Source organism: Merops nubicus, unplaced genomic scaffold (genome assembly GCF_000691845.1).
Source record: "Merops nubicus isolate BGI_N331 unplaced genomic scaffold, ASM69184v1 scaffold10333, whole genome shotgun sequence".
Classification (NCBI taxonomy): domain Eukaryota; kingdom Metazoa; phylum Chordata; class Aves; order Coraciiformes; family Meropidae; genus Merops; species Merops nubicus.
This window is the reverse complement of record NW_008598285.1, coordinates 86,900-101,685: the sequence shown is the minus strand read 5'-3', so window position 1 is coordinate 101,685 and position 14,786 is coordinate 86,900. Positions and strand designations below refer to the sequence as shown.

Below are 14,786 nucleotides of genomic sequence, written 5' to 3'. Positions count from 1 at the left end.
CTACAGTCTTTCAGTATTTCACATTTTCTTTTACCTTTGCAGTATTAGCCTTCTATTAACACATGCATTTCCTTCACAGAGAATATTATTGAGAGGTCAAAACTGGCAATACTATTTTCTTATTTAAGCCTGTAGGGCAATGCTAAAGCTGTTGTTCTGGACCACAGTTCTACACATTCTTGTTAAAGGTTAGGAATTCATCACAAAAAGCTTTGGGTTTTTACTTAATATTGTTAGAGTAAAATCCATAAAGCACGTAGTGGTATATATCAGCTCAGCTGTAATGGAACTCAAATTGTGATTCATGTGTATAGATTGCTTGTCGCATTTGAAATATTAGAGCTCATCTTCTAGTGGTCTTTTGAGGTGATAAAAATACATGATTTATGTTTCTCTCTAGACTGGTGAAGTAGTTTGTTTTTCTTTTAAAAAGGTATACTTATGGTCTCTAAAATGAGACTTGACACAGTATAATGATCATTCACAAATCACCAGCTTCCATCTACATAAGCTAGTTCTTTGCTTCAGCTTTTTGGTAAGGGTTGCTGGATGACAGGGTGGGTTGCCTTGGTGAGCAAGAGCTGTTCTCCTGGGTTCAGGTGTTTCCTTAACAGTGAAACGGGGTTCACTGCCCATACAGATCTCTCCCTACCACAGTACCCACCCACCCTACAGCTAATCAGTTATCACTAATCTTAGCAATTCTAAATAGACTTTGTGAACTTACAGGGAACTACACAAGTTATTATCTTCCATTAACTCTGCCAGTGCACTCAGCAATGCTATGAGTACACTGGGACAAAACACAAGAAAAACATCTCCCTGCAGCTACCTGTTTAGCACCTTTTTGCCACACAGCAAGCCCTCATCATCTCCTACCAACCAGCCAACACCAGATGGGCTGGAAAGACAACACAAATGCTGTTGAACCCATGGCCAGTGAAAGGGGGCTCCTCACCTGCAAATGTACTTTACAAACCACTTGACTCTTTTCATAGCTGACTTGGAGTCCTATTGCTAATTATTTCTTATATATAACGAAAACAATGAGACTCCAAATCACAACTGGAGCAGCCTTCTATTGTTTGGCACCTCCCAACAAGTCACATCAAACCAAATTAATCTCTGCTACAAAGAAGTCACAGTTCCTGTTAACGGCAATGGTATTTTTGTCCATTCACCCAAAAGGTAAAATGCACCTACTGTTTTTTAAACTGTTAGTCCTGTAATAACCCCAAACAACCAACCCTGAAACAAAACACACTCTGCCTCTGGAACAGCAGACCATTGTTTGCATGCATTTAATAATAATAATCAATTAGGACATTAGCAGTGTCATCCCCTATTGTTTGGGGCTTTACAGTTTAACTACTGAAAGACAATAACATTCAAATCAAAACAAACTAAGAAGCATTCCAGAGCACCAACAGATGATGTATTTGGAAACATGCTAAGCATCAGAATCTATTAACCCATTTCCAGCTACCTCCCAGTTACTTTCTGGTTGGGCAGCATATTTTCCCAAATTTAATTCTAATCTTTAAACACTATTTAAGGAAGGAAAGACAGAAAAATCAAAAAAGAGGAAAAAAAGGACAGCTTTGCAAAAAGCTCTAATGTCCAATTCATGACTCCCAACTAGAAAACATTATTACTGGGGGAGAGAAATTGCCCTCCCTTCTTATTATTCAGTTTAATGTTATGCCTTGACTTGAACTGTATTCAAGCCTGGTCTAAATAATCTGGATTTTTAAAAATGTAAAATCAACCTATGTTATTTAAATAACATCATATGTTAAAATATGTTCACAAGTTGATAGAATCACATAAAAAAAAAAGTTGACAAAACAGTAGAGCACAACAGTAGTGGAGCATAAGAGGGGTCCTAAAATTTCAGTAACTCCATGCTTATGCAAAAATGAACACAAGCTGTTTTCACCCCACTGACTTACCAGCTTCTTGTTCGTTATATTTAGTTTTAGTTCTCCATTTCTCCCTGATCCTATTCTCTCCTGTTCTTATCTCCTTTCCACTGCCAGACTCACTTGACTTCAGCTCTGGTTACCCCTCCCTCCCTTTTTTAAACCCTCTCACTGCCTATCTTCTTTAGCACAAGTCTAACGTACCCCATACCTGGTTTTTACCTTTGGCACAGGGTTAGTTTCTCAAATTGCACAATACAACCCTCAGGGAGCCATAAAGCATTAGACAGCAGGAGTCAGCAGTTCCCTGTGAGCTGGCAGCAGCTCAGCTTCCCCCAGTTGCCCGATTAAGAGAAAACTAATTATTTGCTGCAAATGGTTAGGCCAGCCTTAAAACTGTTTACCAGCTCAGACTTCTTGACAGCAATTCATCTCCTCCAAGGCAGGGCAGAGGTGCAAACACAGGCAACCCTCAGTGTTCCTCTGACTTTGAGGGATGGAGCTGCTGCCCAGTCAGAGGCAGGAAATAAACCAAAACAAAAGCAGATAAGCCAACAGAAAACTTCCCTTTCAATGGGACTGAGAAACATTATTCTAATATCGTTAAGTTACTAAGTGGCTAAAAATACCATCATAAATTAGGGCGGGAGTAGAATCACTGGGAATCCATGAGCAGTAACATAACTACCTATATAATATATATAACAAAGGAACAAACAAATATTTAAAAACACCTACTCACAGGCAAATCACACTTCAACAGTCATACTTCCCAGTGGTCCATACAGACCAGCCCTGAACTAACGCAACATTCCTGAGAAGGACAAAAACAGAAATTGGAGTTACCTTCCTCCTCTTTATTTCAATACTACTAAGCTTAACTTTGTTTGCAAGTCACACTCAAGGAAGCAACTAGTCATTCTCTAATGAAGGCCACAACACCAGCACCCCTTTGCTACCTATTTCTCAGCTACATTAGTAAACAGTCCACCAGTCATACAGGAAAGTGGTTGCTTCCCCAAATCTGCTCTGGTGAAATCAGCCTTTGACATTAAAACACTGCCTATGAGCTCCCTTCTCCATCCTTGTTAATGCTTACAATAATACACAAGTCATTAGCATCCTTCAGTTACCATTTTTTGCCTTAAAAAAATGAAAATTAAAAAAAGAAATATGAGCTTTTCATAACCTGAGCCTCCAATGATCTGACCAACTTTGGAGCCAGGTTATCTGAGCCCCAGTCATTTTGGTCGCCATCCCTCCAAATCACAAACCTGCCATGATGGATGGCACCAGGCTCTTTAAAGCTTCCTGTCCAGACTACCTGGTGTCCCACTAAGGGAGGAGATTTCCCTTTTATTATTATTCCACTAAATTCTGCTCCTCTCTAAGGAAAATGGAAAGTTTGCGGTTCCACTCTTCCCCATGCTTTCCATCATTATTCTGGCAATTTATGATGCGTTATGAAATGTCTCTGCAGTTGGTTTGGGGGGATGATCCCTCAGAGCCTTGAGATCTCTTGGGTTAAACCCAGTTTATTTAATTTGACCTTTATGTAAAGATCACTTAAATCAGTTAGAAAGCTGACACTGACACGTTAGCATTAAAGAAAATAGAAGTAGCATGGTGGTGTTTTTAGCAGAAAGGAGCTGTTTCCTTAACCTCAAGTGAAGGACTGCATTCATTTGATAAATACATTAACAGAAAATGTTCATAGACTTATAAATATTACTATTTTAAAAGCATCTGAAGCTATAGCTCTTAGGGATGGTTGATAACTTATTCATAAGGTATCTCTGACAGTTGCAAGTAAGTTATTTTAAAAGATATGCAGCCAGAATTTACATATGATAATGCAGTTTAGAGAACGTGGATTAAAAATACTCACAAAAAGCAGAAGGAAACATTTGGGGGAACAGGTTTTGGCTAACAGCAGCAGCTCAGTCGTTTGCTCAAACATGCAGAAGCAACTAAACTAAAAAACAAGATTCTTCTTGTATAATAGAAGCCACTATGGTGCTTAGAACTCAACTGAAGTTCAGAAAGATTGGTTTATCCATCATTCAAGCCTTGTAATTTTTACTTCTAATTATTCTTTGAAAAAATAGTGATATTTGTGTTTAGAATGCATGGGAGCATAATTGTGTGCCTGAGTGGGTGTAAAGTCTTTTCTTTAAAGATGCTACTTAATTTGCTCTTCCACTAAGTGGCTTATGAGAGGCTATGTAACGAGCAAGCTAATTTTCAGTTTCAGAGTCTGTCTGGCAAGCAGGATTCTGAACTTTTACCCGAGTCAGTGCCACTGTCCCTGCTCTCCAGCTACTCTCTGGCCTCTTGGACTCAATCAATGCAAATCAATGTCTCTGAGGACACTGACAATTTGTGGATTCTGAGGACATTCATTACATCCTCTCATGGACACTAAGGTAGAAGGTTCTTCATTACCCCCAGGTGTTTTAACATACTCAGGAAGACCAGAAGCTACTTCAGGAAATAATTCTTTATCTCAGGGAAATGACCTGGTGCCTATCAGAAAAAAAGAAAAAAAAAAAATCCACAACCACTTTTACATCCCTGTGAGCTGTATTAAGCCCTTTGAAGAGTAAAGAGTAAGATGTGACTGCTGCTGATTAGAAGGAGACCACTTCAACTAAAATGGAGCTAATCCCAAATGAGATGGTTCTGGCCCCACAGGAGTTGCTGCTCTCAGACCTCTGCAGGACAATCCCACAACAGGAGAACTTCTCCACTCTCTAGTTGAGAGTACAGAGGGGTTTCGTGGGTTACAGAACTACCACTGCATCCCTCAAGAACAGGACTGCATGATGAACCAGCAGGGATCTCTGTTATCTCCACCTATAAGTCAGAGTAATATTCTTGACAATATTGTCTGATCTGCACCATGCTTCTCCAGTGAATCCAAACAGGGCAACAAAAATGGGAATATCTGCAGAGTCTATTCCCTTACATAAATGGTGCTCATCAGAGCAACACCATTTGCAATCAGGGACACGGAGGGAGTTAACTGCTTTCCCCAGGCTAGGACCCATGACAGAAACCCCAACAAATTACTACAAGGACAGGGGTAGGAAGAGTTATATATAATAAATCTAACTGGACTACTCTCCCTTAGTATTTAGTACCACTCTTTCACCCATTTTTCTTTTTCAAAGGCTGTTAATGCATGAGAACTCATTCTAAGTCTAACTACTTCATGCTCGGCTGTAAGAGTTACCATTACATAAGTCTATAACAAATAAAGGGTTATGCTACTACTGCTCCCAAATATATTACAGCCCATTAGAAAACAAAGCAATATAATCACCTCGTTGTGACAAAAAAAAAAAAAAAGCTCTGTTCCCTAGAAAGATTGCTTCTAGTTTACTAATGCCATAAATGTATTCCCAAAGCCCTGCTTGCTTTGGCTTTGATTTCACTTAGTAGAGAATCTCCTCTTGCATCTCAGTAAGCACTGGTGAAATAAATACTGCTGTTAGAAAAGGAATGTCAGATTTCTGCAACAGATTCACTTCCTTATTTATGGTTATTTTTTAATCTTCCCAAGCATACTTAGAGATACCTGTGGTTGCTTATATGGGGGGAAGAGGTGAAGTGTTTTTCTCTGATATTCCATTCACCTGCATTAGCTGACCAATATGATACACTGCAATAACCATCCCCATTCTCATTCAGCTAATCCCTTACCTTTTCAGTTCCTTCTGTCTGATTTTACTAACGGCTAAGGGTGAACAATGGATCACTGTACCAAAATGAGCAATTCTTTCTTCATGCCACTATACCGAGAGCAATTACATTAAATACCTGGATCCATCAGCACTTGCCTTACACCGCCGTCCGCACTTTTTGCTTCACTGCTCTATTTTTATCCCTAATGCTCTCACCAAGTTTGTCTCCCGTCTATGCCCTGCGCTATTGACTGCCTTACTTGTTCAAGTCCACACAGATGCTATCTTCAAGTGATAAATTGTAGAAGGCTACCCATATAATTGATCTAGAATCCCTGTGCCCACAGCAACCTTTTACTGTGGCATTTTGAAGGACGTTGTATCTCTTTGAAAAATTAAATGCTGATGAAAACTCTATGGGCTGTTTGGGGTGGGAGGGTGCTCAGGGGAGGGCGTGTCTAAAAAAAACTTACAGCACGGGGAAAACCGCTAGTCTTGCATTTTACAATGACTTTTTGTATACACCTATAATAAATGACATGATATGTCAGTAGCAAAAAAACCACGCAAAACTAGTACTCCACCATTTTCACGCTCAAGTAATTTGTTCACTCAAGGACCATTTGTGCAGTGCAAAGCAGCACAGAAGTAATGGAAAAACACTGTCCTGTGTTGGTAAACACTCGCTATGCCCTATCTTCTCCATTTACAGCCTTCACAACACCATCTGCATTTTCCTAAATGTTCTCTCTTGACATCTTTTTCATTATTCATCCGTATCCATCACATCTCGTTCCTCTCTCCAACTCTACTGAAAAATCCATGTGGGGACACTGAACTTAAAAGTGGCAGACTCATCACCATTGTTAAGTTGGCAACTACGTCTCTTCAACACCACATAGGGCAAACAAGGTGGCTTCGTGTAAAAGAAGATTTAGTGATTTTATGTTCATGGTTCCAGAACATCCCCTGTTAATCAGGTCCCACAAAGGGTTAGAGACAAATATCTTATGCAAATAAGAAAATTAGAGATCATTGCAAAACAGCTCCTTTCCTAGCACCCCTCTAAGCCATGCTAAACACCTTTTTTTGCTCTACATCCTTGCTACACAATCAAGTCTTATTGTTTGTGCCTTTTGAAATTTAATTTTATCTATAATGTAAAAATAAATAGGCAAATATCAGCAGAAGAAAACCACCTAATTTTAGATATAAATATATTTTCTCTATAAACATAACCTTAATTGACATAACAGAAAAGTGCAAGATGCATTTCTCATCCAAGCAAATATGGTATGGAGGTGTGATTTATAGTGCTAGTTTCTGAACGAGGCATTTCTGGTTTGGAGACTGCAACAATACTGCATTCCTTAGGAATAACCTGAGGTGAGCTAAACAAGAGGAGCTGTAAAAGGAGGCGGGGGGAGAATCCAACAGATGACCATAAAAATATTCTTTACATGCAACCCTAATTGCTGCCTCAACACTTGTATGAAATTTTACTTTAATTGCTTTGCTTTAGGCTATGAAATTGAACCGGTGATTTAATGCTTTCTCCTTTGATAACACAGTCAAAGTTTAGCTGCAGTTAAAAAAATGAAACTGGGACACTAAGGTCCTCACTATTTCATTTCTAATAACTCTGCATCTGAATTACTATATCCACTATCTTTATAATGAGTCAATGATGTCTTTACTCACTTTTGCTCTATCAGTGCCAGCTACTGAGGAATTCATTCACGTGGACTCCGTCCAGTTCCACCAAGATCAGTGGTTAGAGCACAAAAAAAGGAGGGCCTGCTGATCCCATCCTCCCCAGACACGAAAGCTAACTGCCAGCATGCCTGTTGCTTTAATGAAGATCATGAACAGGCACATGCCCTCCTGCAAAGAGCCTTACGGCAAATAAGCTTTCTGAGGCTTCCTGAAGCAGGATTTTAATTTGTAGTACATAGCGTCAAGACCTTTGGGAGTGGAGGTTAGGAACAGTGGCAGCATTATGTTGTTATTTGTGATATTAAATTACTATTTTATTATCAGCACCATTATGCACATTTCCGAGCATGTTATCAGCAGTAAGTCCCAATTCCAGCATGACCAAGACATGCTTTCACCAACCATAAGCACTTCTCTCAGAACCCAGGAAAATTCTCCTTGAAATACTGGACTGTACAGCAGGGCAGCAGCAGAAGCATACATCAGGTTAAAGTAATTCTTGTGAAGGTTAAAAGAAAGACACTCTGAGTTCAATAGGCTTTGAACCAACCTACTATCTATACATCAGACTGTGTGTATGTATATGTATGTGTCACAAACCAAGAAAGACCTCACGACGAGTGAGGAGAGAAAAAAGGAGAGTTGAACCAGCACTGCTGATTCCAAATGCTATGCTCACTTTTTCCAGCTAGATTAAGTTTTATTTAAAAGCTAAGTAGTACCTTTTAGTTTGCTGTTGATAAAAGCTTCATGTTTTTTGTCCCTGGAGAGAACCATTATGAAAACAATGTGAGCTTCCACTATCAGTACAAGGATGGAGGCTTCTATAGATATCTGAAATGCATTTTTGCACCATCTCTATTAAGAAGCAAAATTCTAGCTTCATTTCATTGGTCATTATGCATTAGTTGTAAATAAACTATGAAAAAAATAAAGACAGCAGAACTAGACAAGCTGTGGATAGAAAGTCAATATCAAAAATCTGTGCAAAATAATCTTCATCTCCAGTGGTTTACAGTGTTTTCTCTTCCCTCCACAAACACGTCAAGCTCTTGTTCTTTTTTCATTAACAGCAGTGTAACCTAGTCACACTGTAACACAGCATGAAGTTGCTCACCTAGCACAGCCAGACAGGACACTGTCTGCTTTATCAAAACACACTGCCATTGCTAAAGACTTCTATAAACACAAGAGGTGATGACTGCCAAAGTAAAGCTGCCCCACGCAGAATTCATGAGATGGCACAGACCCTACTCTGAAGTGTCTCTGAGATTTGTTTTCTTAACACAAGTTTCTTGGTTTTGTTATTGAAAAAATTGTGAGAACACAAATCCCATGTCAATGCAAATCAACATGTCTATACAAGCATATACTAGGGAATACCAACTTGTAGCTGCCAAGAACAGAGAAGAGACACTTGGTCCCTTAGCAGGCCCAGTGGCTGCAGATTGCTACATGACTCTTGAATCCTGGATAACTGGTGTTTAAAAAAAAAAAAAAATCAAAATAATCACACTTCTTACCTTTGCAAGCTCTTGGATTAAGGTACATTGTTCCACTAACCTGTGTTCTGCGCATGTGTCCCTATCCTGGGTATCCTTTGCTCTCCTAGACTACCTGTCTTGTCCAGCTGCTATTGCTAGGACAATGGCTGTCAAAAACCAGCTCTTACCAGCCAGCCTACAGGACAACCCATACTTGCAATGAGCTTCCAGCACAAGGGTGAGCAGACTGGCATCTGGTTCATCCACCAGCACCCAGCAAAAACTGAAGCAGGCACAGGAGCAGAGAACACAATCTTTAACCCACAGGCATCCCTGTGCAGCAGCCTCCATGAATGCAAAGACACAGAGCATGAAAAACTCCTCTTTACTCACAAGAGGAGTGACAGTACTTGGAGAAGTGAAGGGAGAAGCCCTTGTCTGTATTTCCATCCTTAATGTGGGCCCTTTGGTGTAAAGCAGAGGGAGCATCTCAAAATAGATTCAGAGTAACAGTCCTAATAGAAAAAGAGAAATTTTCTTAATGCTTGGGAAAGAAAAAAACAAAGAGATGAAACAGAGCTACAGAGGGAAGTAAGAGTCTAAATGTTAGGATAATAAGTCCATGGAGTACCTACATGAAAACAGTTAGGGAACAAGAGGGACAGGCTTAAGCTCCTGGTGATGGGCTGTAAAATAAGACTGAGAAGGCTGTAAAAGCAAAAGATAGCACAAAACATTCCATTTCCACAAGTCAAAGCCCTTGTATCAAAACCCAAGGGCGTTTTTCCTTCCCAAAACCATACTTAGAATGGCTCCTCCTCCTGATAAAGTGTAGAAGGACAACAAGTTCAGAAGTTACATTGTGATTCTTTAGACCACCTGGCTGCAGAAAATAAACTCTTGTTTTACTGTACTGCATTTGCATGGCAAGGTTGTAGTAGCTGGGGGTGTACAGGGGTGGCTTCTGTGAGAAGCTCCTGGAAGCTGACCCCACTTCAGATAAAGCCAATGTCAGCTGGCTCCAAGATGGAGCCAGCACTGCACAAGGCCAAGCCCATCAGCGACACTCGTAGCCACTCCGTGATAACAGATTTAGGAAGGAGGAAAAAAAACCTGGGCAACAGCAGCCAGAAGAGAGGATTAAGAATATGGCAGAGAAACAGCTCTGCAGACACCAACAAGAGTGAAGAAGGTGTTTCTCCAGGCCCCAGAGCAGAGATTCCCCTGCAGCCTGTGGTGAAGACCATGGTGGATGGGATCTCCACCTGCAGCCCATGGAGGACCCCACGACAGAGCAGGGAGATGTCTGAAGGAGGCTGTTGACTCTGTGGAGTGCCTGGAGGTCCTGCTTCTGGCAGGATCCGTGGACCCATGGAAAGGAGCCCACACCGAGGCAAGTTTTTTGGCAGGATCTGTGGCCTGTGGGGGACCCACACTGGAGCAGTCTGTTTCTGAAGGGCTGGACTCTATGGAAAGGACCCCCACTGGAACAGTTTGTGAACAACTACAGCACGTGGGAAGGACCCACACTGGAGAAGTTCATGAAGGACTGTCTCCCGTGAGAAGGACCCCACACTGGAGCAGGGGAAGAGCATGAGGAGGAAGAAGCACTAGAGACAACGTGTGATGACTGTAATCCTTATTTCACATGTGGGAGGAGGTAGAAGAATCATGAGTGAAGTTGAGCCTGGGAAAAAGGGAATGATGGGGGGAAGGGTTCTTTTAATTTGTTATTTCTCATTACACTAAACTAATTTGATTGGCAATAAATTAAATGTATTTCCTCAAGTCGAGTCTATTTTGCCTACAATGGTAACAGGTCAGTGATCTCCCTGTCCTCTCGACCCACAAGCTTTCCTTTGTATTTTCTCTCCTTGCCTTGTTGCAGAGAGGGAGTGACAGAGCAGCCTGATGGGCACCTGCCAGCTAGCCAAGGGCAACCCACTTCATTTCCTTGGCATTTTAAACTGAGATTTTTGTTTCCTTGACCCCATGAAAAAGTAATCTAAGCAATCATATTATCATGTTTGGTATCTCTTAAGTGCTAAAGGATGAAGAATCAGAGATCCATTTAAGATGGAAAAGTAAAATCAAGATTTTTTTCAAGTTTCCACTCTACTTAACTCCTGTGAGAATGATGCTAATAACCGTAATTTTAACAGCGGATGGATGCAATTTTAATTAGTTAGGCATTGTTTTTCATTAAGGTGAGTGATGCCCTGAAACCGTATTGAGTCATAAAACCATCATTTAGCACAACTGCCAGCCTTTTGGAGGCAATTCACTTAACATTCTATTAAATCAAAGGAAACTATGTATGTGACTACTGTATCTAGACTGCATCCATATTTCTGAGTATAATAAATGCAAAGGAAAAATTAGTAACGCACAGTACCATGATTTGTACACAAAGCACATGCTGCTTTCTCACAAAACATTGATATTCAAGATCAAAAAAGAGCCTTTTTTAAGTCATCCCCTTTCTTCCAATAACGAATAGCTCCTCATCCTCCTGCAGCATTTTCCCAAACTCAAATATAAGTGAAATCATCTATCGACACAATAGACTGATCAATCCTATGGTCTGGCAAAGAATAGATCTATAGAAATCTCTTCTTAAGAATCAGTTTCTATTTACCATCCATTTTTTTCAGAGATCTTAACAACTTTGTTCCTTAGTTCTACCTTCTCATTATCTTGGCAGCCTTAAAACACTTCTTTTGTCTAGTCCACAATCCTGAATTCACAAAAAGCTGCTCTCTCACTGTTCATGCACATATTTGAAGACAGTTATGTTCATTCTGTCCCTTCAACCAAGCTGCACATAACTTCTGGTCTTCCCTCATAAATCAGTTCCTACAAGCCCTTCATCATTTTTACAGTTCTTTCTGAATAGCTTTCTATTTATTAATCTCAAATTACCTAACTGCATGTGCTATCTGCCTCAATACGTCACATGCTCTGAACTCTGTTTCTGACTCTTCACAAAGATTTTAGAAGGGTAAAATCATGTGCTGCTTTGACCTTGGAAAATTATCCTGGAACCAGATTCTGTTAAAACAGTTTTAGAGAAAACTTGAAAAAAAGAAAAAAAAAGCATACAGGAATAGTGAAATCACTGTGGTTAAATTATTTTGAGGTTTACATAGTGGCACAAAGACCTCATAACCAAAGGGAGATTGGCACTGATTTCCTATAAATACGATTACATAGCATATAATCTGCTCTGACTCTGGATTATACAAACCTTCTTGCTGTTTTCCATCTAGGTACAGGATTCTTGTGCTCTTACCAATCCCCCATAAATCTGCTGTTACTTAAAATACAGGGAAGATACCTCATGCCCAGGATGATGGGTAGAGGATGTTCTCTTTGGCTCAAGGACAAGACTCAGCTCATGAGGTGCACCAGAACATCTGCATGTCAAACCATCAGCTGACCAAAAGCCCAGATAGCTGACATCTGTGCTATTTAAAAAATCGGTGTACATACACATATTCATATATAAATGAATTAAAACAACCCTCAGTGCCCCAGGCAGACTCAGGAGAGGCTGCATTCCCTGTGCACACTGTTCATCTTAAGTAACAGCATCCTTTCACACCTTAAAGCCCTCAAGTCTCTATCTGGGCATCCCAAGCACAAGCACATAATTAAAGGGACATCACATACCACAACATGTTCAGGAATCAGTAACAAAAGATAAGCTCCAACACGAAGTAGATAAAAATTCAAAAGCATCCATCTTCATTCAGTCACAGGGAGTATTTAAGGCTTGGCTAATAAATACCAAGAGCACATCCAGAGGATTATTCCCATATGCTAAAATCTGTATTTGATTCTATGTCAGTAAATTAATTTCTTGCCATATCACGTATTAAAACATCTGATTAGCCATGTTGTTGATATAGTAATAATAAAATATTTTAATAATAATTCAAATATCTACTGACAGAGGAACAGCTTGTTTCCAAGCTGACCAAAGTGAATCATATTCCTTACCAGATTTCCCTTACGTATAGCCCACTTATGACTACCTTGGGAAAAAAATTCTTCCTCTACTCGCAGTATCTCTCAATTGCCACTGACTTTTTTTTTTTTCCTCCAGTTATCTTCCTTTTTTTCTCTCCAATGAGAAAACTGTTCCTATTTTGAGTACAAATGTCACTGGTTTATATTTTTGCAGTGCTGCAATTTATCAATCTTCCTTTAACCTGCCATTTTATCTAGTACCCGTGTCAATAAATACTGATAGTCGATGTCTTACAACCAACCCAAAAGGCCCAGATATCTTGAAGACAGAAAGGAATTGTTTTCACTATAGATACTGAGGCAAGCTGATGTACAATATTAAGAAATATGTACTATGGCTTAAAACAATAGACTCTCTGATTGCTAGACTTCTGAATTAGCTATAAATCACAGAAGACACATCTCTGAACTCAAAAGCACTTTTGACAGATATAATTCTATTAATTTCAGTGGAGATAATTGTAAGTAGTTTTGTCTGTGCGGGTAAAAAGAAGAGTAAGAGCAAATAAACCAAGCCTGGCATGGCAAGGCTACACAGATGACTGCAGAGGAAAGCTAGGCTGTCCTTCAGAAAGAGACAGGCTCTCCAGACAGGCATCTTCCACCCAGCTGGACTAGACTGTCCATCCAGCTACAGCTGTCAACACAGCATTGTACCTGGACAACTACCTTCTACAGTGTATTAGACTGAAAAAGGAAAGTCTTGATGTCCACAGTCTATGATGTCTTAGTTATACTATTAAATATGAAATCACATGCCACTTCAACACATTCCAGCCTTGCAAATTCTAACACAAACTTTTGTGCAGCAGATTTCTGTAATTCACACAGCAGAGACCCTTCTAGATATGGCCTTGACAGGGCACCAAGACTACTAGCCAGGTGGTGAGAGGCTGAATCTGAACAGAGTGGGTTTCACCAGCAGAAGCTGGCTGTGATGTTCTCTTTGGCCTGGAAGGAGAGGAGGAACATGGCCATGTCTGCCCTTTCTCTCTCCTCACCTCATCAGCCAAGTCCCTGTTTCCCCAGCACTGGAGTGCACTGGAGTCACAAAGGCAGGAGGATACAGACCATCAGACATCTTTGGAGAAACATCACCAGGAATAGCCCAAATCAGTGCGGTGTCTCACACAATTCAGGACAAAATTAGGCTAATTCCTTCCAAATTTGAGAGAGAAAAAAGGCAAACTTGCACGTGGTCATACAGTTCCTTCAGAAATCAGTCTTTAAGTCTTCCCTGATTTCTGGTAACAGCCTAGCCTAGCAACATGGATTATAACAGCATCTTTTAAAATCAGTGTCATTGTCTCTGTGCCTCAAACCTGGAGCCCAAAGAGATTCACTACTTGCGACCTCAGAGGAAGTGACAACTTCTGAAAGCACATCAACAAATGGTTTTTACACTGTGAAACTATTTCACATGCAATGAACAGTCCTTTGGTAGGGCAGACCTGCCAGAGTGTTCCAATGCCATTTTCCCCTTAAGCCTCTGAAAGAAAAAAATCCTGCTCATTCTATAGAAAAAGAGAGAGGCCAAGACTAAAAGATGCAATACTGTCCAGTCCTTCACTCTCCCTCACTGTCAGCATTGCTTTTGCTCAGTGAGCAAAGGCAGATGGAGAGGGTGGAATTTTTCTCTGCAAAGCTGGCAAGTTCTCAAATTTTGGAGATGATAGCCATTTGTGTTTAAAAAGCAGATTTACTCTTGGATCAGGCTGCCATTTTTTGAAATAAATGCCACTGTTCCCATATTACAGTGGCACTTACTGCAAGGCAGTAGCAATACCTTGCTTTATTTCTCCAACTGTGTACTTGTATTTCCACAGCTTTGTTTTGGAGGTTGTGGGTTCACACTATACCGTAGCAGGTGACATTATAGCTGTGGCAATTAAGTGTGGAATGATCGTTATGTTGGACCTATTTCTCCTTACCAGATTGTTATGCTA

The 14,786-nt window shown here is 40.3% G+C and overlaps 1 protein-coding gene across 1 annotated transcript in view; it reads right to left on the bottom strand.

The window, feature by feature from the left end:
- The window catches only part of LOC103769766 (protein kinase C-binding protein NELL1-like), a gene marked incomplete at both ends in the record, with an annotated part of 130,057 nt that overhangs the window by 36,033 nt on the left and 79,238 nt on the right, over nucleotides 1–14,786 (bottom strand). The window contains 1 exon segment of the mRNA XM_008937001.1: nucleotides 35–49. Coding sequence (XP_008935249.1) covers nucleotides 35–49 — 15 coding nt within the window.